Below are 24323 nucleotides of genomic sequence, written 5' to 3'. Positions count from 1 at the left end.
TCTGCACTGGCGTGCTGTGGCTGAAGCCTTTGTCTCTTACTGCCTGGCTGGGGGACTCTCGTGGTCCCCGGGTGCTGCTGCCAGCTGGTGGCTGGCACTCTCCCACCCCTCAGGATGCCGTCCTGTCTCCTGGCTGGGTTTGTGCAAACCAGGGCCTTGTGAATCTCTTGAAGCAAGTACAGAAGGGGGTGTAGCCAATAAAAGTCAAATGAAAATGCAATAAATCAAAAATATTAAACATTATGAAAATGGATTTCATATACCCACAAACAAATGGATGTATAATATGAACATTTTTCAGTTCCACTGAAAATATTAAGTGAATTAGGTGTTAACAATTAAAAATGATTGCAGGCTTTGTGCTTGGCGCCTGTGAATTCTGGGTCCTTCTGGGGGCCTGCCCAACACCTGGCATGTGCCCCAGGGTTCAGGACAGGCAATGTGTTGCTGAATGCTTATACTGGAAACGTCACAGAAATCTGTTAGTGGGGATTTGTCCCTGTACAGACCCATGTCTTAGTGCTCCTTTGACGTGGGGACCCTCTACTTTCTGGGAAGACTGGAAAGAGGAGCGAACATGGAAGCCTCCAAGGCCTGTCTTCCAGCCCCGTGAGAGGGGTCCCTTTCTCTCTCTCTTTCTTTTTTTTCCTAAAGATTTTATTTATTTATTTGACAGAAAGAGACACAGCGAGAGAGGGAACACAAATGGGGGGAGTGGGAGAGGGAGAAGCAGTCTTCCCGCTGAGCAGGGAACTCTATGCCGGGCTCTATCCCAGGACCCTGGGATCATGACCTGAGCTGATGCTTAACCCTATGGAGCCACCCAGGTGGCACCACCCTCCCCTACTGCCCAAATCCATCTCTCGTGCTGCACAGAGCCCCTGGTCTCCACCCCCCTCCCCAGCTTCCCTTTCCTTTCCCCGATTCTGTCTTCTCTGAGAGTTGCCTCAGGGCTTGGGGCACTGCCAGGCCAGGCTGTCCTTGCAGAGCTCAGGCTGGGTGACCTGCAGGTGACTTCTGTACTTTGGACAGGGCTGCCCATATCCAGGGCAGGGCCAGAGCTGGGCTCCTACTCCAGGAGAGGCAGCTGTCGCCTTAGCCAGGTTTCTTGGCCCCCGACATCTCTTTCGGCCCCGGAGCCAGACCTGTTGTTACTATTATTTCAATTAGCTGGTGTCTCTTTCTCTGCCAACACCCCCCACCCCAAGCCCCACTCCCACTATCTCAGAAAACAGCAGGTACCCTGGGCCCAGTTCCCAACTCAAGGGGCCTGGAGTGCTGGTTGTCCCCTGGTTCCCCCCAGGGTGCTGCTCCAGGCCCCTGCCGTCCAGGCCCAAATACCACAAGCTTGACCGGCCCACCAAACTTCACCCTGCTGTTGTCCCCTGATCTCCATCACTCCCTGCTTGAACGTCCAGAGGCAGCCCCGAAGCCCCGCATGACTGTGGGGAGGGTGGACTCCTCCCGGAGGGCCCATAAACTGGGGGGAGGCCAGCTGAGGGCTGAGGCTGGAGTCCTGCAGATTAGCTGCGGGTCACTTGGCAAACCACACCCTCCTTTTGAGCCTTGGATTTTTCTCATCTGTAAAATAGACAGAGCACCTGGTCAAAGGTCTGGACCGAAGGCGAAAGTGCGTGTTCAGCGTAGCCCGGCATCTGGCATGGGGTGGGGGGTGGGGGATGGGGGATGGGGCGCCTCCACCCTGCTTCTCTGTTTCCTTTTCCTCCTCCTAGCTAATTTGTGTTCTTCTTTGCATCTGGCTGGGGCCGGGATGAAACAGGCCTGTGACTCATCCAGCACCAGGGACCCCGACACCGGCAGGAGCTGCTGTCCACTTTGGCCTCCCCTGTGGGGCCTGAGGCATTAAGCCTTCGTTCCCGCTCCTGAGAAATGATGTTTCTGGATCTCCATGGCCTCTGTGGCTCCTGATGCATCCTGAGACTTGGCAAATGAGTCACAGCAAGCTGATCGCACAGACAGGGGAGCAGCCGGCGCTGTGATCTCCGTATGATATGAACATTAGAAACTTCTCCGTGGAACCTGGGAATGCATGAGAGAGGCAGGCTGCTCTCAGTCCCTGCCCTCGATGGTTGGGATTCCCTTCCACACACCTGCTGCTCCTGGGCTATTTTAAATGACATCAGGGAGACGTCTCCTAGGAAAAGAGCCTTTCCGGGGAGGAGGACCTGGCCCCACATCCCAGGAACTGTCCTGTGGTCTCTCAGAGGCCCCAGAGCAGCCCCTTGGTCACCCCGACTGCTGGCTGGGCTTAGCATCCGTCAGATGTCTCTTACAGCACGATTCCCCATCGCTTCTGTTTGTCAAGCTCTGCGCGCCTAACCATGGCAAAGCACCGGTGTGCGTGCAATATTTCATTCAGTCCTTGTAATAACGCGGAGTGGGAGGGCTTGCCCCATTTACAGGTGAAAAAGTTAAAACAAAAGAAAGATAACTTACATGTGGCAGAACTAAGATTCGAACCCACGTTCCTCTCTATGTGTTACCCAGACTGGACGTCATCCCAGGATGATCCTCTAGGGGCAAGTTTTCTCCCTCTTTCTTCCTGCAGGTGAGAACAGGGCGAAATATGTGTGAGTTGGGGTCCTTCCTTCCCCCTCCTCCCACTTCCTCCTCCCACTTCCTCCTCCCCCTACCTCCCGCTGCCCTGGGCAGGGTGAAGGGAAACTGGCAAGGGAGGGGGCATAAACTCCCCTGAAGGGACCCTGAGAAAAGCCATCCCAGGGCCCTTGGGAGAGCTGTGGCCTCACTAGATGACTGTTCCCAGAACCCCGAGGCCCGGCAGGAGGTGGAGAAACCAGAGTGAATGAGGACTGCGTGGTCTTGATCTTCTCGCAGCCCATCTCCCTCCACTGACCCCGAGGAAGCTGCAGGACCAGGGAGCCCAGATGCTGCTGCCTTCAAGGGGGTCAGTCTTCCAGGCACAGGGCACAGAGCAGGACAGAGAGTCATGGGGTGTGATGGAGGGAGTGATGGCGACTTGTCCATGCAGGGAGCTTCTGCAACTTTCTGAGAATCATACCCTGCTTGATGTTCCAAGAGAGGGGCTGGCCGGGCAAGCAGTCTGTGCTGTTTGGCCTGTATTCAGGGCAGTGGCTTCACCTGGAGTCAAGGATGCTGGAGCCCGAGGGGAGTAACTAGGGTCTGCCTGTGTAGAGAGGGGAGCCAGGTAGAGAGGCGGGTGGGTAGTCAGAGAGAAAATGACGGTCTGCAGGAAACAGGAAGCAGGGAGAGGGACCAGCAAAGGCCAGCCCACCCAGGACGAGTGTCTGCATGCTTCCCACCTCGAGACACTCGCGCTGCCAGCAGTCTCTCTCTCTCTGAATCTGTGTTATGTCCTGACTGCAAGGCCCATCCCTGCTGTCATCACGGATGCTGCTGTCCCTGAGCCACCTGGCCCTTGAGAGCTGGCTTTCTAAGTGAGTGAGGAAGGGCCAAGCTCCCGCACTGCCTCCTCCAGGTAGTCTTCCAGCTAACCACAGCCCAGCCAGCCAGAGCTTCTGTGCTCACGCTGTTAGCATTGCTAACAGGCCTCCCTCTGTGGCCTTCAGAGTGTAAACTCCCTAGGAGGGGGTACGTGTTTGATTCATCAATATAACCCTCATACCTGGGAGTTAAGGGCCACAGGGCCTGGAGTGTCCACTGGAGAGAAGCTCTATAATTCTGACCGCCGAAAGCTCACCTTCAGAAAAGAGCTCAATGGCTCAATCTTGCTATCCTCTTCTGCCTATGGGGCAGCTGCCTCCAGCCCCAAGACCTCCTTCCTCTAGGGTCTGGCCTCTTATCAATGAGCCACTGGACAGGGAGGCTCCCTTGACTGTTTCTTTGTTCCCCTTCCCCCAGCAGCTGATGGGAAGTGGGGGGGTGGCGCACAGGGGCGATGGTACCCTGTGAGCATCCTTCCTGGCCTGTGTCTGCCTGGATAGGATACTGTGCAGCCTGGAGGCCTGAAATGGCCCTCGAGGGCTGGGGAAGAGTGGGCTGCGGCCTTACCCCCCACACCTATGGACTGCCCAGTCTGCCAGGCAGCTCATACAGCAGCTTCCGGACAGATCTCTGCAGTTCTAATCTACCTGGGGCTCTGGAATGGAGTCCTGATTTTTCCTACTCCTACGAGGTCTGTCTCTCCCTCCACTAGCTGCTGACCCATGTCTTTTATGCCTGAAGTTGTGGGGTTCAATGGAGCCTGAACCTATGTGCCGGGAGAGCTGGGGGCTGGGCCCAGTTCCGGGGCACTGGCGCCGGGAACAGCCTCTGCTGCTGGGTGAGCCACTCCTCAAAGTACCCCTGTGGCTTTCCAAATCCATGTTCCAGAAAAAAGGGAAGAGAGAATCTTTTGGACCTTCATCTCTCACCTTCCCCTGTCAGCTGTCCCCAACCTCCCTGTGTCATTTGTGTCATGGAACTTAGGACCTGGTTGGAGAGACAGACAGGCAAGGGGAGATGGCTGAGAGAAGGACCGCTCCCCCGCAGCCCCCTCTCCAGCCCCTGGGCATCTCTCTTGTTTCCGAGTTGCTCTGCCGTCATATTTCTCTCTCTGCTCAGCCCCACCGGCCTCTGTTGCCCGGAGCAGCGGCTCATCCGTCATCCTGGCTGTGGGGCTCCCGAGTCTGTCTCACAGGGAAACCTTCCTGCCCTAGGCCTCCAAGGAGACGGGCTCAGCTGTCAGAGGAGAGCCGGGTTTCGGAAGGGGTCAGAGCCCCGGGCCCTGCAGTATTGATCGAGTATGAATTATGGATGTCACATCCCACTTGGTCCCAGTGCTCCTGAGCCAGAAAGGGTGTCCCTGCCTCCTTCCTTCCCTGATCGGCCCCTTCTCCCTGGCATGGCTTTAGCACGCACTTCTTCTACACTAGGTGCCTTTCTTACTGATATTACTTGGTCATTTTTTTTAATGAGTGGGGATTTTGTGCCGCCCCTGCCCCCTACAGCTCTCCAAGCAGGAGGATCTTGAGCTGACCATCCATCGGAGCCTGCCGAGAGGCCTGGGCGCCATCACTGTGACTGATGGTGGGTGGTGGAAGGAAGGCACCGGGGATGAGGAGAGAGGCAGCGGTGAGCCCGGACTGCTCGCGGGGCGGCCAGGGCACCGCCACACTGGCTCCCAGGGAGGCCTGCCCTACTGTCTCCCTCCTTCTTCCCGCCTGGCCTCTTCCTGCCCTACTGGGTCTCCTCTGCGGCCGCTGCTACTCGGCCACTCTGCTGTCCCTTCTGAGCGCGTGCCCACAGGGCCATCCCGGGCCAGTGCCTGGCCAGGAGCGCCCAGAAGTCTGGTCCCACGGTCACTCCCGGATGCCGATCGCCCTAGGGAGGAGAGTCCCACCCTTCATGGCAGACCGTCCCACACACAACTCACACCTTCCTACTACTTCCCACCCCATCAGCCTCCAAGCCGGCTCCCAACCCGCAATGGTCCCCTGTCAAAACCGCTTTGCACTGAACTTTCCGGACACCAGCCAGGCCCTTCCGATCCCTGATCCCCGATCCCCGGTGCCAAGCCCCTTCTCCTGCCCCAGCTCAGCCCTGAGCACCTCCCTCTGCCCCAGCCGCGCCCAGCGCTGCACGCAGAGGCCACTGGTCGGCAGAGCCCAGCCGCTGGCCTGGAAGCCTCCCGCCTGGCCGCCCTTCTCCCCGCGAGCGCCCCTCTCTGCCTCAGGTTTCCTCTCCAGCACCTTCCGCACCCCCCAGGCCTTCTTGGGTCTTTGTTGCCACCGGGGAATGGGGAGTGGCCGCCCCAACAGCTCAGGGCCACCTCGGCAGCGGCAGCGGCAGCGGTTACCCTTTTTGTTTTCACCTCTTATTCCCTGTACCCCCGCAGCCCCGCGACTTCCCTGTACCCCCCCCCCCCCCGCAGCCCCGCGACAGGCTCCCTCCCCAGCGCCAGGGGTCGCAGGCCCCTGCACAGAGATGACTCCGAATGACTGAATGAGCGGAATGAAGGAGTGATGAATGAGTGATGGGTCTCGGGGAGCTGGGGGGCAACGGCTCACAGGCGAGGGGCAGGAGGACAGGACCCCAGGCAGGACAGAGGAGCAGCGGTGCAGGGAAATGAGAAAATAGGGCCGGATTCAGTCACGGAGGTACTGAGGCTTTGAATAGACCAGACACCCTGCCCCGGCTGTCCGTGTCAGCACCTTCTCAAAGTAAGGAAAATAGGGCTGTTTTCCTTATGCCGAAGCCTGACTTGAAACCTTCTCAGCTTCCCAGGAGGTGGCAGTGGCTCTGCTGGGTGGGGAGGAGGCCGGAGGAGAAGGTAAGGGGTTCGGGAGAGAAACGGAGAAGGGAGGAGAGAGACCGGCGCGGGGGAGGAGGGAAGAGAAAGCTCTGGTTCTGTGCACTGATTACTAATGTGGTGGAAAGCGCAGCGGGTTCTGCGGGAAAGCATTTATTGTGCATGAGAAAGCAGGCGGTGTGTTCGAGAAGCTCTCCCGGCTCCTGCGGGAGCTGGAGGGAAGGAGCCGGGAAGGAGAGGGCTGCCCGGGGTTTGGAGACTGTTCAGCCCTGAAGCAACAAGGTGAAAAGGACAGAGGGCCTGAAATCGTGGCTCTGCCAGCCTCTCCCCTGCCCTCACTCCCACCCACCCCTTTGCCCCCCCTCCCCCTTCCCCTGCTCCACCTTCCCCATCTCCCCAGGCCCTCTCACAAGGAAACAGGGCTCTGTTGCTCTGGGGTGTGTGTGTGTGTGTGTGTGTGTGTGTGTGTGTGTGTGTGTGTGTGTGTATCATTCCCTCACTGAAGTCATAGACTCCTTCCTTGCGGGGGTGGTGTTTACGCGGTCACTGGGGCCCTTTCTCTGCCTTGCAGGGGGTGGGTCTGCGTCCCGCCCAGTCCTGGCATGGAAAGATGGCCACTTATGGAAGCTTCTGGGAGTTCCTGTCCCTGAGGGAGGGGCAGTTCCTTGGAGGGGGCTGGGTCTGAGGAGTGAGGGCAAGCAGGCCCCTGTGACGCTGCTCCCTCCGCACTTGGGTGAGGGGGAACACCACAGTTGGGAGGCCACTGTTCCTGGAGTGTCATGGGGGGGCTGGTGGGCTCTGAGACTCAGTGGGTGGCCTCAACTCTAAGCCCTGACCTTCTCAGGGCCAAAGGCCATGTGGGGTCTCAGATTCCCAGACCATTTGTACCTTGGGGATTATTGAAACCACCTCTGTCAAGGCCAGAGGAGAGAGACAGAGAAGCCACTTACCTGAGGCCACACAGCAGGGGAAGGTGCCAGTGGGGACACTTCTCACCTGGGTTCCGGTCTCCATGGCACCCAGTGCAGGGGCCTCTGCTCCCTGCTCCGTGTCCGTGCGCCAGCCTCCAGCACCTCGGGCTCTCCTGCTGTCACCCCTCCCTCAGCCTGAGGTGTCTCCTTTCTTCCTCCACTTCCGTTCTGTTTCCACCCATTACCCTACAACCCCTTCTTCCTCCACCTTCACTCCCTAGTTCCACCCATTATCCTACCCAGGTCCTGGAGCCAAGCTGTGGCGTCTTCCTCCTTAAAACGTCCTACTGGCTCTGGTCACTGTCACCTTCCAGCTGTGAATCACGCTTCCTTCCCTCCTTCCTTACTTCCAGCATCGTGAACAGGGACACAAAGGGATAAAAGGTGTTTGAGCTCCTTGGAGAAGGACCCATGTCTCTTCTGATGAAATCCCACAGAACCTTCATGCCTGGGGCCTTGCTGCCTCCCAACCCCACCTCCCAGCCTGCTCTGGCCGCTCCCCCGGGGCCTCCTCTGCCCTCCCATTTGCCCTGCTTGCTTCAGTCTGCATAGGGCCTTCCCTCTCTGCCTGGAAATTGGTCCCCTCGCTTTTGGCATGACTGCTGCCTGCTGGTCATGAAGGCTGGGCCTCAACGGTCACCACCTCTGAGAGGCCCTCCCTGACTACCTTTTCTAGTGTCACTGGCCTCCAACACCATTCTCTGCCCCATCACTTTTGTTCTGTTGTCTTCTAGTATCTGTCCCTGCCTGGATTATATTGTTTATCTGTTATTGTTTGTTTATTCCATTACTGCCTGTCTCTCCCCAGAAAGAACAGGGACCTTACCTGTCTTTATTATGATGCCCCCGGTGCCTGGCGTTTGATAAAGGGTTGTTGTTCAGAGTCCATGAAGGACGCTAGAGATAGTCAGCACTGAGGCAGGGCTTGGATCTATGTAAGACTCTGAAGCCTCGGGGCTTCCTCTCCCATCCTGCTCAGAACACTGAGGCTCAGGGTCCACGTGAGCCTAGATGGAGAAGTAGGGGACCCCCCCCCCTTAGCCTCTGTGATGGAGGAACTGTGGCTGCTGGCTTGTCCCCGTGGGACGTGTCTTCCTTCTCCACTGTTGATGATTCTGCCTTCTCTACTACTGCTTCTTTGCAGCCTGTCCTAGCCTAGCAGGGACTTAGAAAGCCCACCCACCAGACCTCACGCTGGGAGTGGAATGGTGGGGATTGGCTTGGCAGTGGCTCAAAACACACACACACACACACACACCACACACACACACTTTCTCCTTCCCATTCCTCTTCCAAGATTCCAGGCACAAGATGAGTGAGCGGTTCCTGAGCTCCAAAAAGGGAGCCCCTTGTCTCCCAAGCTACAATGTGCAAGAATGTGGCAGGTGGCAGAGAGACAGGGGAGGCGCCAGGCCTCCTCTCCTGGGGTTCCTACTGCAGGAGCTCCAGCTCCTCCAGGAACACACCCCCTGGGGCTTGTTGGGATTCTGTTTACCAACAAGCAGGAAGGAGCCTATTGTGCTCGGGGTGGAAGGAACCGGAAAGAAATCAGTGAACAGGAGCTCAGGAGCCAAGAAGCTGGGCTCAAAGACAATAGATGGGAAGGGAGGGGTGTGGAAAGATCTACGTTGGAAAGGCTTGGAGGAGAAATCCAGGTGTGCCTGGGCCCCGTTTGGGGATGTCAGGAGAGGGAGGGGGCAGAAAGTGAGCCGTTGACAGTGGAACTGGCCTGGCACTGTGTTTATGGGGTGTGCTCTATGTATAAGGCTCCTGGTGGAAATGTGAGGGGCTCGTGATTTAGCAGCTGGACCAGACACACTGTCCCCATCCCAGCTGGCAGAGGGCTCTGCAGTCTTTCCACTTGGCTTCTTACCTGTGTGACCTTGGACGAAGAGCCTAACCTGTCTGAGCTCTTCTATAAAACAGGCAGTGCCCACCTCCTAGAGATACTCTGGGGATATAATAGGGTCATCCATGCGATGCAGAGGGCTGGCACAGGGCCTGGCATCGGGTCCTGCAGATGGTGGCCGGGTGGCTTTCCTGGGACCCCCGGCCGTGACTTAAAACTAGGGGACACAGCCTTCTGCGTCAGGTGAAGTCCTGCCTGGACACAGGGGCTTAGACTGAAGGACTCTCAGGGCCCTTGGAATATTGAATTTTTCCCAGCTTCCCATCTTTCTCTACCTCCCAGGATCTCTGCAGGGATGATGTCTTGATGTACTGATTTTAAGAAAGACCGTAATTTCAGACCAACTCGTTGAAAAGAGTAATATCTACGTTGGCAAGGTGATTTTAACCCAAGGAGATAGAGGATCTGAGAGACCTGAATCCCTGAAGATGACATTGTCCCCCTTCTCCTATAGGGTGCTTTAGCTCAAAACAACTGAGTAACCGCTTAATACCTTCCTCCTCTGCCTGGGGGCTGTTTGCATCTTTCAGGCCTGGTATTTGGTAGGATTACCCAGAGCCATGACCTCAGGCACTGTCAGGTCCCACTTCTCCTATGCCCACCCCATTCCCCACTGCCACCCACCGCCCCCCTTAGCGCTCATCTGGAGGCCAAAGGCTCCCCAGCCGGCCTTTGCTTATCCCCAAGGCTAGAACCTGCCATCCCGCCTGTCTCCTAGGACACAGCTCCCTGGGAATTTCTTAGATTGCCCAAGAGAAGCACCAGGCTCCAGGAACCTGTCCTGGGGTACAGGGGCCCTTCTGGGGGAGGTTGCATTTGGTAATCCTTTGGAAGACATCTGTTAATTACATACCAGCTGTGGTTCAAGATCTGTTGTCCCTTGTGTCAAGATGGGTGTCCCTGTCAAAGGTTCCTGGGCCCAAGTGGGAGACAGGACAAGTCCTGTGCTATCCCTACTCTCTGTCCTTGCTTCTCCTAGTTCTCCTTTACCACTGGCATCTCTTTGTCACTGTTGGTCTGTGTTGCAGAGAACAATAGGCATGGGATGGGGATGGGGATAGAAAAAACACCCTTCATGCTTGGATGTGCTTTGGGCAAGGGAGCTGGGGCCCAGGGAGCTCCAAGGGGAAGGGGAACAGAGTAAGGTGCTGGTATGACCTGACACATGTCCCACAGTCGGGGCCTGGGGCAGCAGACTCTCATTCTAGTGCTCGATCCCTTGCACTGCAGTCCCTTTGCAGGTGGCCACAGCAGGAAACACTGCCCTTCTGCCTGTGTATGAACCATGTGATTAAAGGGTACTAGAAGGCAGGGCTGCCGGGAGAAGGCTAGAAGCTGCCAGGAGAAGGCTAGAAGCTGTTTGCTCTGGTGCCCTGGGCACAATAGGGGACAAAGGGAAGGGAGACAGAGAACTTTTGGGGGGGATGCTGCGAGGGGGGAAGAAGAGGCAGTGTGTTCAGGGGGTATGCTCCGGGAGGGGGTGCTCAGGCATTCCTAGGCATGCACAGGGTGATCTAAAAACAAGGAGGCCTGAGTTTGGGGAGTTTCTTGCTGCAAAGCAGGAAGAAGGTGGTCCCTGGGCTGCTCTGTCACTCCTGGAGAAGGGAGCTATGGGAAGGGTGGGGAAAAAGCCATGTCCTGCCTCTATAAGGAGACCCTGGTTCAGACTGGCAGCAGCCATGGGAGGGAGATGCGTGGGAAGAGAGGGTGGCTGCTGGAGAAGGTGGAGCTCGCCTGGCCAGGGAGACAACCGTGAGAGAGAGAGGAGGGGCAAAACCAAGCCGGTGTGTGTGGGGGGGTGCGCTCCAGACAGTGGAGGGGGCAGGGCAGAGCCTTGTCCATCTCCTGTCTGTCTGCCTCCCTCTTTCCGGCCGGAGCAGCAAGGACGCAGACACGGGCATGTGGGTGCTGGACCACCCACGTGGGTTTGGGTGGGGGCAGAGATGGAGGGAGCAGTGTGTCCTTGACCCTAGGGCTTTCCTGAGCTCAGACCCTCAGAAGTCACCTCTTCACCCCATGTGCTCCATCAGGATCAGGGTCATGACAGCCTTGAGGCGGGCTCAGGACGCAGGTGTGTGGGCAGCTCCCAGTTTTTCAGCCCGAGAGATGTTCTCTCCACTCCTCGCTGGTCAAAGAGCTCTCGGGCTGGGGAGGGAGGGACTCATCTTTTGCTCCAGCAGCTGGAGTTCCCAAGAATCGATGGCTGTCCTTCCCTACCCTCAGTCTGGTTTTCTTTTCCCTTTTTAAAAAGGTTTTATTTATTTAAGGAATCTCTGCACCCCATGTGGGACTCGAACTCACAACCCGCAGATCGAGCGTCCCAGTCTTGTTTTCTTAGATGTTAAGTCATCTTGCTCTTGAACAAATCACTCAGCCTCCCATAATCTATCTGGAAAGTAGGATTAATAGTACCTTCCTCGCAGAGTCGGTGGGACCATACCTTAGATCCCGGATGTAAAGAACTCTGTAGGGTGCAGATTCACAGCAGGAGCACAAAAGACTGTTGCTCAGGGAGGAGACTAAGGGACAAGGCAGGAGGAAGAAAGTCGGGTGGGGGGGGGTCACTCCCTGGGGACCTCCATCTCCCTTCTGGCCCAGGCCTTGCTGTGGAGCTGAGGATGGGCAGGTGGAGGACAGTCCCTGTAAACGCCCACTCCTGGTGTCCCCCGTCTTCCCCTGAGCCACAGGGTACTGAAGAGGATGGAGGTGCTTCTTCCTACGGGGCTGAAAGGATGGTCCCCAGGGAGCCACCCAAGAGCCAGAGCCCTCATCAAGATCACCAAGGCTGGGGCGCCTGGGTGGCTCAGTGGGTTAAAGCCTCTGCCTTCAGCTCAGGTCATAATCCCAGGGTCCCATTGGACTCTCTGCTTGGCAGGGAGCTTGCTTCCTCCTCTCCTCTCTCTGCCTGCCTCTCTGCCTACTTGTGATCTCTGTCTGTCAAATAAATAAACTCTTTAAAAAAAAAAAAAAAGAAGAAGAAGATCGCCAAGGTTGAGCATTGAGCCCGAATGCCGATGGCTGCTGACGACCCAGATGAGGGAGACTTGGAGTGTCCTGCTCTTGGAAGATGTGGATTTGGAGCCAACCTCAGACTGCTCACTGGTGGAGAGGCGGCCCTGGTGCCTGACTGTCCCTCTCCCTCCACCATGGTCTCCTCCTCTGGCTCCCAACCACCCTCAGTCTTTGTCATCCAGCAGGACTGGAGCGCTGAGGAAAGAGGTGCTCTGTGCTCTAGCTCCTGGAGAAGTCAGAGCACACCCCCCTTGTCAGGACGGAGCAGCTTCTGGGAGCCTCGGATTTCCGGCCCCGCCCCTCCCCTCTCTGGATTCCGGAGGGGCCTGGGGACAGATGCACTGTTTAGAATTTCTTCAGAGAGGCAGCCAACAAAGACATTCTTTCTATTCCTTGGGCTTCCCTCGCCCCAAACGGGAGATCAGAAGATCAGTGTGGAGACAGCTGCACAGGCAGCCCGTCCCCTGGGAGATCCTGTCCCAGCCTCAGGGAAGCAACGGTCAGGAGCTGCCTCTTCCGCTGGCCTTGAAAGGGGCGCCCACCCTGACGTGAGCTGTGAGAGCAGGACTTGGGGCCCTGTGCCAGGAGGGACTGGCTCTGCCACTTACTGCCTGTTCATTTGGGGTCCCGCCCTTCTGTAACCATGTTGCCTCATCTCCAACGTGGGATAAACATCCCTCCTTTCTAGGGCTCTTATTGGGACTGGATGAGTTGATGTGCATAATAGCTTCCATTATGGTATCTGGCAAATTCCACGAGTCCAGGAATTACCAGCCCCCTTCTCTGCCCTAGAGCGAGGGTCAGATGACTTTCTGTACTCAGCACAGACTAACGTGGGGTATGTGGGTATGATGTGACTTCTAGCCCCCAGGAACCCCAGTTCTGGAAAATTCTTTCTCTTTTTTTTTTCAACCCAAGTTTTCTTGCATTTGGGATCTTGAGTCTTTCTGCTGTTGCTTGCTTAGGCCTTGTCATAATCCAGTAAAACAGGACATGGAGGAAGAGAGGACTGGTGAATGAGACAGAGAGAGAGATGGGCAGAGAGACAGAAAGCCTTCCTACAGTAATGAGCTTTTTGGAAGACAGGAAGAGAAAGGGTCAGAACTTCACCGTCCTGAAATTCTACTGTTCTCTACTGAAATTCTACTGTTCTCTACTGTTCGGAAAGGCAGGGAGCTATTGGCTCACTGTTCTCCCAGTCCCAGGCGTGCTGGAAGTCCTAGATCTCTAGGAAAGAGGAAGCAGGCAGGGCGGGAACCACAAGGGCACCTCTCACCTTTAAGACTTCCCACTCCGTTTGCAACGTGTGTGTTGTGTCTTGGTCCAAGCCTCAGCTGGCCACGTGAGCTCCGGGAAGCGCTTTTATCTTCTGGAGTTCTTGGTTTCTTCATCTCAAGAATGTGACTAATAATCCACGACTTGTCTGCTTGCGGGACTGGACTGAGGATCCAAAGGAGGGGTGCCAGGCATGCAGGGGACGCAGAGGAGTGCAATTGCTGCTACGTGGGTCCAGCCAGATTTGGGGGGGCCCCACCCCCACCCTTGCACCATGGCCCCCCACCTTGAGTGATTGCCTTGGTAACAGAGCACCTGGTTAACTCCTACTTCTCCCTCAGGTTTTAGCTTAGAAATTTTTCCTTCACAGTCTGCTGGCCTCTTAGATGGGGTCTCCCCCGTACGCTCTCACAGCCTTCCGGGGATTCCTCTTATGGTCTTTATCATGAGTTGTGTGGTGTGGTTGTGTGACTGTTGCACATGTGTTCTCTGTGCCAGACTCGAAGGTCCACGAGGAAAAGGAGTGTTACACGTCAAAAGTCTGTTACACGTCATCTCATCGCCAGCGTGGAACGTAGTGCCTAGCCCATGACAGGTCCATGTTCAGTCAGACTGCCTGCCTCAATTCTTGTTTTCTTCCTTCCTTTCTTTTTTTAAAAAGATTTTTAAAATTTATTTGACAGAGACACAGTGAGGGAGAGAATACAAGCAGGGGGGTGGGAGAGGGAGAAACAGACATCCCACTAAGTGGGGAGCCCAATGTGGGGCTCGATCCCAGGACCCTGGGACCATGACCTGAGCCAAAGGCAGAGGCTTAACAACTGAGCCACCCAGGCACCCCCTCAACCCTCTTCTGTGCTTCAATCAACACGGACGCCAAGGACCCACCTTTTGCATCCCCCTTGTCCAACATCTCCTTATAAGGAGAAGGGTGACATCTCTCCTCTCTTCATAATTCAAGGAACAAGTCAGCTGCATCACAGTTGGCCTTCCTCCCGTCTCCCATCACAGCAGACCTCACGGAGACGCCAAGGTTGCAGGTAATGGTTATATTTATTTATTTCTCTTTGCGCAAGGCTGCCCTCTGGTGGTTAATCGTGGAAGAGAGCAATGCCAGGATGGATCTCCGCGGGCTGGTGGAGCCGAGCTCCAAGGCTGTCCAGTGAGCCAGGGACAGGTGAGCGCTACAAAGAGGGCATCCAGATGAAGATTCCTGTTAGTCTCCATCCTTATGAACAGCTCCTTCCAAATCTAGCAGGAAGCCGTTGGTCTAGGAAGAGCGAGAAAAGAAAGTCCCATGGAAACCCCACCCTACCCATAGGGGTAAAATAGTCTGCTTTCTCCTCCGTAGTGTGCTGGCAAATGCTTAACAACCAGCTTTGTCTCTCTCTCTGAAAGAATCCCAGAGTGTAGCATGTACTGATGTCTGTGGTGTAAATACTCTCACCATGACCAAGCTCAATCTGCCAATGTGATGTCCCTGAGTGTCGCTGGGAAGAGATGAGCACCAGGGGCAGGTCATTCCAGAGTATGTCATAGACATAAGCTCAAGAACATGGTTACGAGTAAAATATAGTAAACTAATTAGAAAGGAATGAGTTTGAGTATTTATTGCATTTATTTTCCATGTAATGTATTTAAATGCGAGCTGGCAATTTAATCTTTAATAAAAGCTATGTTTAATGAGCGGCTTGCAAAAATCCTACACTTGATCTTAGCCAGAAGGCCGAGAAGCAATACAGCTTACAAAATTCTGGGAAATGTAATAATTGGTGCTGCGAGCCTAGTAGTAAGAGCTGGCTAAAGCATGCCACTGCTTCTCCCCCCTTCCTCCTTCTTTTTCTCCTCTTCCTCTTCCATGACTTCCCGGCATTCCCTGTATGTAGGAGGGATGGGGACTCTCGAAGCTTTGCTGCAGACGCTGATCTCTGAGTCAGGAGCCATAAGGTGTTAAGGAAAGAGGATGAGAAATGCAAATTTGGCTACTGAAGGACATTTATGTACGCGAGTGTGTGTGTGTGTGTGTGTGTGTGCACGTGTTTCTGTGTGTGTGTGTTTCGATTCTGTATACGTATGTCTCTGCATGGGTGTGTGTGCATGGGTGTGTGCGTGTGCATGCATATAGAAGGTGGCTGAAGGGAGTAGGGGTGAGTTTTGCAACTGGTTCCTGGCTGAACGGAAGACCACCGTGCGGGGGCAGTCGTGCTTTGGGAGGCGGTGAGGGCCCCTCGCCGCGTGTGCGTGTGCGGAGCATGCGAGCTAACAGCAGCGGCCGGTGGGGAGCCGAGGCAGGCAGAAGTAGGCGCTGGGGAAGAGGCCCAGGTTGATGGGATTGCCGTCCAGGCGGATGTCCTCCAGCCGTCTCCGGCTGTGTTTGTGCTCCTCGGTGTCACAGAAGGCGTCGCTCTGCATGGTCTTGATCATGTTATTCTAGAAAGAACACACAGACAGCTGCTACACCTCTGCCTAGAGAGGGCCCTGAGGCAGCGCTGAAGGCGGATCTCAGCTTTCCCTGGCAGCTCCCTTCCTGAGGCTGGGGAAACTGAGGCAGAGAAGGCCAAGGCCGTGCAGCAAGGGGCGAGGGGAGGTGGCCCGTGGAGGATGGATGGAGAGTGAGGGGAGAGAGTTAGAGGGATAAGGCAGGAGGATGAGACAGAGGGGAAGGGAAGGCAGGGGAGGAACGAGCAGTCCGCTGAGATGGGATGAAGGACATGGGGGACAGGAAGCATTTTCAGGAGAAGGAGAGGAAGGCAGTCACCCCGAGGCTGTAGACAACGGCCTGGGCTAGACCTCCAATCCCTGCCTCCAGTGAGCAATCAGTGAAGGAGACGCCCGCCACTGCCTAAGGAAGCTCCCAGTTATCTGACCTCCGTGTCCCTGGCCCCGGTCAACGTTCTTGCCCTTGGGGTGCGGCTTACCTGCAAGTGCAGCGAGCGCAGGCTCAGAGGCAGAGGCCCGGGGATGGAGCCCAGAAGGTTGTCAGCCAGGTAGAGGAACTGCAGCTTCTCTAGCGCCTGGGGAGCAGACAAAGGGCACGGGAGGCTGGCAGATGTTCTTGGACCCGGCAGGGATGGGCGCCTGATGTCACCCCATTCATTCACTGAGGGTCTCCTGAGCCTCAGCCGCGGGCCAGGCTCGGCACTGGGGTGCTACAGGGGCTGCCCAGCCTCTCGGGAGCTCACAGGCACCAACTCCTACTGGACGCAGAAGGATCGGGGCTGCGTTGAGGCCTGGCAGCTGGGGGAGCATGTAGGGCTGGTCAGCTGGTAACGAGGAGCAGGTGAAGGGTGGGCGAGGGGCAGGGAGGGGGTGGGAGGGGGGACGCTTTCAGTCCAGCCTCAACGTTTCTGCCATCAGAGAGGGATTTTCCCAAACGAAAAGTCTCCAATGCTAAGCCCGGGATGGCTGTGGAGAGCATGTTCGGGAGCTAGCCAGAGCTTCAGAATGAGAGCCACGGGCACGCGAGGCAAACCAAGTCTGCGTGTGTGAAACAGTGGCGAGGAGTGGGGGGAGGTCGGGTCCACGCCGCAATTCGTTTCCGCACTGGAACCGCTCCGGGAGCTCAGCCCAATTTGCGCTGGGGGGTTAGCCCTTCCCATCAGAACCGGCCAGCCAGCGAGCAATCAGACTGTCTCCCACAAGCATTTGCTCACAGAAGGACAACGGTTAGTCAGTTAGTGGCGGGTTTTGGAAATAAAGGTTTCTGTAGAGTTTGGGCTGGGGCCAGCACTATGGCAAGTCCCATGCAAGCCCGTGTTTTCGGGGAGCAGAAGCTGCGGGTGCAGACAGGTGAATGGAAGGATGCTCGGAGAGAAGCCAAGAGACGGCATACCCGGGAGACAGAGAGGGAGAGCTGCTGACCTTGACTTCCAGCACCACCTGCACACCGCCCCCATTTCTAGTAACGAGGCCTGAATTTCCTTTTCCTGGAGATTCATGGCTAGCACGTTGTCAAACACCCTTTCTTTTTTCTTTTCTTTTTTTTTTTTTTTTTAAGATTTTTTATTTATTTGAGAGAGAGACAATGAGAGAGAGCATGAAAGGGGAGAAGGTCAGAAGGAGAAGCAGACTCCCCATGGAGCTGGGAGCCTGATGTGGGACTTGATCCTGGGACTCTAGGATCATGACCTGAGCTGAAGGCAGCCGCTTAACCAGCTGAGCCACCCAGGCACCCTCTTTCTTTCTTTCTTTCTTCTTCTTTTTTTTTTTTTAATAGTAAGGACTTTTATTTATTTATTTATTTTTAAACTTTTATTTTATTTTATTTATTTTTTTAAAAAGATTTTTAAATTTATTTTATTTATTTGACAGAGAGAGATCACAAGTAGACGGAGAGGCAGGCAGAAAGAGAGAGAGAGGGGGAAGCAGGCTCCCTGCCGAGCAGAGAGCCCGATGCGGGACTCGATCCCAGGACCCCGAGATCATGACCTGAGCCGAAGGCAGCAGCTTAACCCACTGAGCCACCCAGGCACCCTTAAAACATTTTTTAAAAAATTTATTTGACAGAGATCACAAGTAGGCAGAGAAGCAGGCAGAGACAGAGAGAGGAGGAAGCAGGCTCCCTGCTGAGCAGAGAGCCCGATGTAGGACTCGATTCCAGGACCCTGGAATCATGACCCGAGCTGAAGGCAGAGGCTTTAACCCACTGAGCCACCCAGATGCCCCTAAACACCCTTTCTTGCATCAGAAGCAGTCTCTTGGCAGCAGCAACAACAAAAAGTTTAATACAATAATGGGAACAGATGAAGAAAATGGGGTTTGATGATTAGACGCAGGACAGGGTTGGAGCAGGGCTGTCCCATGAGGGCATGGGATTTGTGTGTGTGTGGCTGTGGGCAGGGGTGGCAGCGGGGAGACGGTGGGCTACAGGCCCTGGCTCACCCTGAAGGCTCCAGGCTGTATCCCCGAGCTCCGGAGCCGGTTTTGGCGGACGTCCAGGACCTCGAGGCTGGTGGGCAGCGCAGGCAGAGTCCCCAGCTGGTTTTCTGGAAGGATCAGATCCTGCAGCTCAGGCAGCAGCTGGAGGGCGTCATCATCAATGGAGGAGATAGAATTGCTGGAAAGGTTGATCCGCTTCAGTTTTGCTGTGGGGCATGGGGGAGAACACAGAGAGACACGGGACCTACCATCTTTCCTCGTTCTTGCTGGACCCACGTGGACCCCGCTCCATCCCTTTTAAGATAGGGAAAGCCAGTCTGTTCTCCACCTGTATGAGGTCCAAGCCAGGAGATAAAATGTCATAAACCAGGAACCCCGGGGGAAAGCCCTCAGATTCTGCAGTGCTCTCTCCTGGAGTTCTGCCCTGTGGGGCGGCTGTCCACCTCGGAGGGGTTCGGTAGAAGGCAAGACCCGACAGGCCCACCAATGTCTGGACCCATTCTACTGCCGCCCCCCGCCCCTGGCCCCTTCACTGCTGGTTTACAGAAAAGGTTGCCGTGACCCTGAGGGCTCTGGGAATTAGTGGCAGGATCTGGATGAGAGCCCAGGTCTCCTAGCAGAGGCAGGGTAGAAGGCATCAAGGAGCAAAAACACACAACAAACCACAATTAGGCACATCGCGTCAGGGCTGTGGGGCTGAGTTAGCCTGGTCTGTCCAGAGACCGGGAGGGCACAGAGCTACAGCGGCTTGGAATCTGAAAATGTAGGCTTGATCCTATCTTCCCTTTTCCAGCTTTCCAGAGCTTTGGGGGGTGCAGATGAAGACAGGACACTTTATTATCCAAAATCTTCAAGGGAGGGGATTAGAAAGGCTTGGGGTTATTGCCATTGGGTAGCTGCGGAGACTGAAAGCTAAGGGGGAAAGGCTAAGTCACGTGGGACACTGTGTCTGTGACTGTTCGTGGAGAGGGGGCACAAGGCAGGGGGTCTGGGGGTTCCGGGGGTTCCCCCAACAGGCTCGCCCTCATCTTCTGCCAGGGCACCACGTACTCAGCCCTTTGAAGTCTCCGGCTCGGATCTGGCGGATGCGGTTGAAGCGGGCGTACAGGTAAGCGGTTGTCTTGGGAAGAGGAGGGATGCTCTCCAGGTCGGCATCGTCACAGTACACAGAGGAACCAAGGCACACGCAGACCAAACAGGTGGGCAGGTCTGGCCCAGGTGGAAGACAGAACAAAGGGAGACCCTTCTCAGTCCTCCTTTAGCCTCTGGGACCAAGGGTCCTCACTCAGGGAGCGTCTGAGCCATGGCCGGAATGGAACGACACAGTGCGCGGAGGCCGTGCTGGGAGCCGCTCCCAGCCTGGCACTCAGCCCCCAACCTAACAGAGGCAGACCCGTTACCAGTTACTACCCAGTCCTGGCCCACTGGTGCTTTTTTCAGGCTCCAGTCCTCTGCAGGTTTTCCTGGGCCTAGGTGGGTGTTTTAGGACATCCACTGATCTCTTTTCCATAAGGCTCCTCTCTGGTGCCCAAAGGCACAAGGAAGATGAAATAAAGCCAGAATTAAGTGGACTGGCCAATGGTTACTGGCTCTGCCAGCTGCCTTGTGGGCGAGGAGTAAGACATGGCCTGATGGCTCCAACAAGCACAGGAAAGTCACGAGTGACAGCGCTTGCCTAGAATTCATTTCCCTTCTTAGGGTATCAGCATCCCAGTTTTCTGCTGGGCAACAGCTCTCTCGTGTTATCATTCCATGGCTGGTGGTCATTAGACATGGGCCAAACTGTTTTCAAAACGTTGGGAGGCTTTCCTGGCTCATTTGACTGAAGAGCGCAGGTGGTTTCCATCACTCACCATTACAAGGGACAGAGTTGATGGGGGACCATCGGCCATCCAACTCAAGGGGGAGGTTAGTTAGCAGTGACACAGCCCCACGAGGAAGAGGCAGCTCTTCTCTGCAGGCAGGGGCCAGGGTGGGCAGAGCAGAGACGATCTCAGCATCCTTCTTACCCCAAGGCCTTGAATGGCAGATCCAGCTGAGGCCCTTTATGGTCTCTTTAAGCCCGAGATCCTGTAGCTCTGAGAGGTCACGGATTCCTACCCATGCCCCAATACCCTAGATCCACTCAAGACAAATATCTCAAGAGAACGGGAGCCAGGGACGCGCGAGTCAGGAATTAATTGCATCCCGCCTCTGCTCCAGTCCTGATCTCCAGCAGAGTGCCAACCCCTTACTGCCACATGCACCAGCTCCAGGAGGGCATCAGGGAGGGGACAGAGCTGCTAAGAGGGAATTTAGAGCTGAAAAGCAGTAGGACTGCTTCACTTGCCCCCATGCCAAGTGACAGCCACAAAGTTATTTCTTCTCCTTGACAGGCTTTTAATTGTCTCTAATCTAATTACCACTCAACCTGGTCCCCTAGTGATGCTATTAATTAAGGTAGGGTAGCTCTGCTAGGCAAGCAGAGGGTTGACTTCCCCCCCCCACCCCGCCTCCAATTTGTCCATTCACTCAAAAGCGTTAGGGATAGCCAGCCTCTCCTTTTGGGTTTCTTTCCTTCCTTCCTTTTCTGACTGTGCCCATTTCTCCTCTTCTCCCTTACAGTGAGATCTAGCCCTGCCCTTTCACTCCCGACCCTGACCACACTTCACCGTGGCAGGCCCGGTACTGGGTCATGGCTGCATGGCCTATGAACTACGTGCCCTGTGACCTATGACCGTGAACTCACCATGGCTGCCTGGGGAGTCCAGGAAGCCCAGTGTTGTAAGCCTGTTCATTGGCAGCTTGGAGGAGAGTGACCTTGGAGTCACTGTGCTCTGAGTGGAACTGACCCTGGTTGGAGGAGCCGGGCTGCTCACTTTGACCTGGGGACAGAGCACATAGCACACAGTAGGCCAGTTTTTGCTTGAAAAGGACTTTCCTGTGAACTTTGGGCCTCGGTGACCAGTTTCAAACTTGCAACAAGTCACTGTGGAGAAAGGGGGAGGGAGGAAGTCAACTTCCTAAAGTGGGGCTGATGCAGCGTCTTCCTTATATGGAGAAGGGAATGGCCCAGCAGAGGGGAGCGCAGGGAGCCAGCAGGCAGCTGGCCGCCCAGCTGGGCCAGAGTCTCTGGAGAACCCAGGCCGAGAGCCCAGGCCAGCACTGACCAACTCACATAGCTACTGGGTGCAGGCTTCGGATCGGCCCCTGCAAAGGCCAGGAAGGGCCGAGAAAGGACTTCAGACTCGAAGATAGCCTGAGAGCAGACAGGGTCATGGAGCTGCTTTTTCCAGAGAGTGTGTGAAGACATGGTTGACCCCGTCCCTCCCACAGTGCTATGGATTCTGGTCTGACTTAGGGGCAGGGGGACAGATACAGGACTTTTAAGGGGGGTGAATACCGCCAGGTTTACTACAAACCAACCAAGAAATTGGACTTCTGTTGTCCTCTTTCTTAGTATCATCTAAGTGACAAGTTCCCACAGAGGGACAAGAATCTCTACCTCCTGGAGAAAGAAGGGGAGGCTGAAAGCCAGGCCCCCAGCGCCCAGTGTCGTCGGGGGAGCGTCGCTGTTCTGCTGTGTGCCCCTTACCTCGGGGAGCTGGTCCCCATAGTCCGTGAGCCCCTCATAGTTGCTCAGGTCAATGACCTCATCGTAGTTGTCCAGGCCCAGGACATAGTTGCCCAGGAACCCGTAAGCATCGCTTTCCCCGGCCGGATCTCTCCTCTTCCTCCCCTTCGGGAGAGAGGCAGTCCCTGTCCCCAGCAGCACCAGAGCTAGCAGGCTCAGGAAAGCCGTTCGCTTCATGGGGTCCCCGGGAGGAGGCGGCCGCTGAAATAAGGAAGAAGCTGAATCACCTCAGAGTCCAGCCCTGCGGAGTGGGCAGGAGGAAGGGCAGTCGTCTGTCTCTTCGCCATGGGAGCAACTCACAGACTTGCCCCACTTCCCGCCACCACACCGGAGACTCAGGCCATTCCTGATACACTAGTGCGTTTGTGGCCTTGGCAAGCCCCCTGAGGCTGGGGCTATGTGTGTGGTGGGGGGCTATGTCTCCTGACTGCCCCTCCCACCGCCACCCCACTTTAGTGCCTACATGCTTTGCACACACACTTCTACTCACTCACACAGGCGTGTGTAGACACCCGGTGAAGGCTCGTTTACTCATCGCACACAACCACACACACCAAGTACTGCCATTAGTCACTAAGCCAGATTTAGAGAAACTTTGTCATCAAGGAGTCTTGTGCTTTTTAAGAGATTATGCATTCTGTCACCCCTTTGTTCAACAACAATTTATGGGGTGTCTATTATGTCCAGGCACTGGACTTACCTCTGGGAGTGCAGAAAAAAACAGGGCACACCTAGTGCCCTCACAGCACATGGGTTTAAAAACGGACATATGATCTAAAAAAGGATGTCGGTTTACAAAATACTTTCTAAATGCAGCTTTTTAGAAACAAATGACTGCAGAAATGAAAGTGTTCTTCATAGGTGGTTGTGGGAGTGTGTCTGCATCTAGAGCATTCCCTAGGTGTTTGCGCACGTGCCCAGGTGATTCTGTATGTGCGTGATGAGCGTGTGAGCACATGATGAGCGTGTGTAAGTGTATGCACACGTGCAGAGACCAGGGAAGGAGTGTGTGCGGCGTGGGTGTGAGGAATCTGATGCATCTCCGATAGTGTAGCCCTCCCCAAAGCCGGCTACGGAAGAGTCTAGCAGATTCTCCCCCTCTGTTCATTTTCGCTGGGCTAGAGGTAAGCCCTTTGCATTAGCAAGAATGAGCTCTCCATCAGAGCCTTCCCCCTCTCCCACCCTCCAGCTTCTCTAGCCTGGAGTCCTAAATTCCCTCCGTTCTCCCCCAGCCCCAGCCGGCCATTGGACTGCACCCTAGCTCCTCATTTCTATAACAATAAGCCCAACACCCCTCAAACCATGAACCTTACCCCTTGCTTATTCTTGTTGCAGAACAGAACCTCACAGCTTCCAGAGAAGTGGGGACTCTGGTGGCAAGGTCGTCTGCAGTGGGCCAGGGTTGGGCGGGGAGCTGGCCAAGGGCGCATGTGACCAGTCAGACTTCTCTTCTTCCTGGTGTCCTGCTGTTCCCCCTCCTCTTTGCTCAGCGGGTCCCCCATTCCCGTGTTCTGTTTGGTGAGAGGGAGTTCTCCTCTCTCTCCCCCCACTGGCTCCATTCCCCCCCCGCCCCGCCATACCCCTCCCCACCGCCCACCCTCACCTCTCCTCTTTCTCTGTCTGCTGCTTTTCTCTTTTCAGAACCACTGTTGAGAGGGCCAGCAGGTTCTTCTTTCTAAGGGAGTGGGTGGCAGGTGATGGAGCGCTCGGGAGGGACAGGGCTTGGCTCTCTAGTTTTTTTTCGGATGGTACCCAAAGATTCAAAGAGTCTGAGTGAAGGCACAGTGACCGCACAGCCACCCACCACCTGGACCCCCACATGGGACTGTGACTGAACAAAAATAACCCGAGGGAGGTGCTGAAGGCGGGGGCAGGTCCAAGAGAAGGTGAATGGGGGATGAGGTAGGATTGGAAGACCAACTTCAAGTTTCCCAATGATGATGATGATGATGGCGGCAATGAGGATACAAGAAATTTTCTCATCTGCTGAGACCGAGCCCTGATCAGGAACCCCAGAAGCCATTGGGTGGGTTCCTCAGGACGTTGAGAAGAATCCTCTTCCCCATGCCCCACCAAAGCCGTCTGTGTCAGAGACATTCTCTTTTCCTCAATGCCTTGTGCGGTGCCCGTGGTGTGAAGGCAGGAGCTGGGTGGGGTGAGGGGGTGGGTGCTGTGTGTTTACCTGAGTTCTTCAATGCTGCCTCCTGTTCTCTACTCCGTCCCCCTCACAAGATACTGAATCCTGGCCGTGAAGCTCCCTGAAAATCATCTAGTCCAAACAGCTTATCCAACAGACAAGAAACTAGAGATCCAGCTAGGTGCAGTGACTTACCCAAGGTCACACAGAGCCAGGATCTGGGCCTAGATTTCCTGAGGCTCAGGCCTGAGCACTGTCCTTTGTTCATAGGATCCTGC

At 55.5% G+C, this 24323-nt stretch overlaps 1 protein-coding gene and 1 long non-coding RNA gene across 3 annotated transcripts; both read right to left on the bottom strand.

Moving 5' to 3' along the window:
- Positions 1-2480: 2480 nt before the first annotated feature.
- On the bottom strand, positions 2481-7234 carry LOC309849465. Its single transcript, XR_014303708.1, has 3 exons — positions 7201-7234; positions 3041-3166; positions 2481-2563 (listed from the first exon to the last, which is right to left on the bottom strand). It is a non-coding gene; the product is annotated as an uncharacterized lncRNA (long non-coding RNA).
- A 7790-nt stretch (positions 7235-15024) lies between these two features.
- Positions 15025-24163, bottom strand: OPTC (opticin). 2 transcript variants are annotated; one of them, XM_082702059.1, is made up of 8 exons: positions 23512-24163; positions 23222-23419; positions 21870-22109; positions 21024-21159; positions 19346-19504; positions 18299-18501; positions 16336-16431; positions 15025-15847 (listed from the first exon to the last, which is right to left on the bottom strand). In XM_082702059.1, the coding sequence occupies exons 2-8, from the start codon at positions 23408-23410 to the stop codon at positions 15677-15679; spliced, it is 1194 nt and encodes a 397-aa protein (XP_082558185.1). In that variant the 5' UTR covers positions 23411-23419; positions 23512-24163; the 3' UTR covers positions 15025-15676. The 2 variants fall into 2 exon arrangements, with proteins under 2 accessions (XP_082558185.1, XP_082558186.1); XM_082702060.1 differs by lacking the exon at positions 19346-19504.
- Between the last annotated feature and the right edge of the window lie 160 nt (positions 24164-24323).

Source organism: Mustela nivalis (genome assembly GCF_964662115.1).
Source record: "Mustela nivalis genome assembly, chromosome: 16".
In the NCBI taxonomy this organism is placed as follows: Eukaryota; Metazoa; Chordata; class Mammalia; order Carnivora; family Mustelidae; genus Mustela; species Mustela nivalis.
This window is presented reverse-complemented; position numbering and strand designations above follow the sequence as displayed.

What these genes read in the sequence shown, in the direction of transcription:
- OPTC (XM_082702059.1), bottom strand. Translation starts at nt 23,410, where the DNA reads ATGGGGGACCCGCTGAGCAAAGAGGAGGGGGAACAGCAGGACACCAGG. An exon ending in GCAACAAGAATAAGCAAGGG is followed by an intron (nt 22,110 to 23,221) that starts GTAAGGTTCATG and finishes TCCTTATTTCAG; the next exon opens with CGGCCGCCTCCTCCCGGGGA. An exon ending in GGACTCCCCAGGCAGCCATG is followed by an intron (nt 19,505 to 21,023) that starts GTGAGTTCACGG and finishes CACCTGGGCCAG; the next exon opens with ACCTGCCCACCTGTTTGGTC.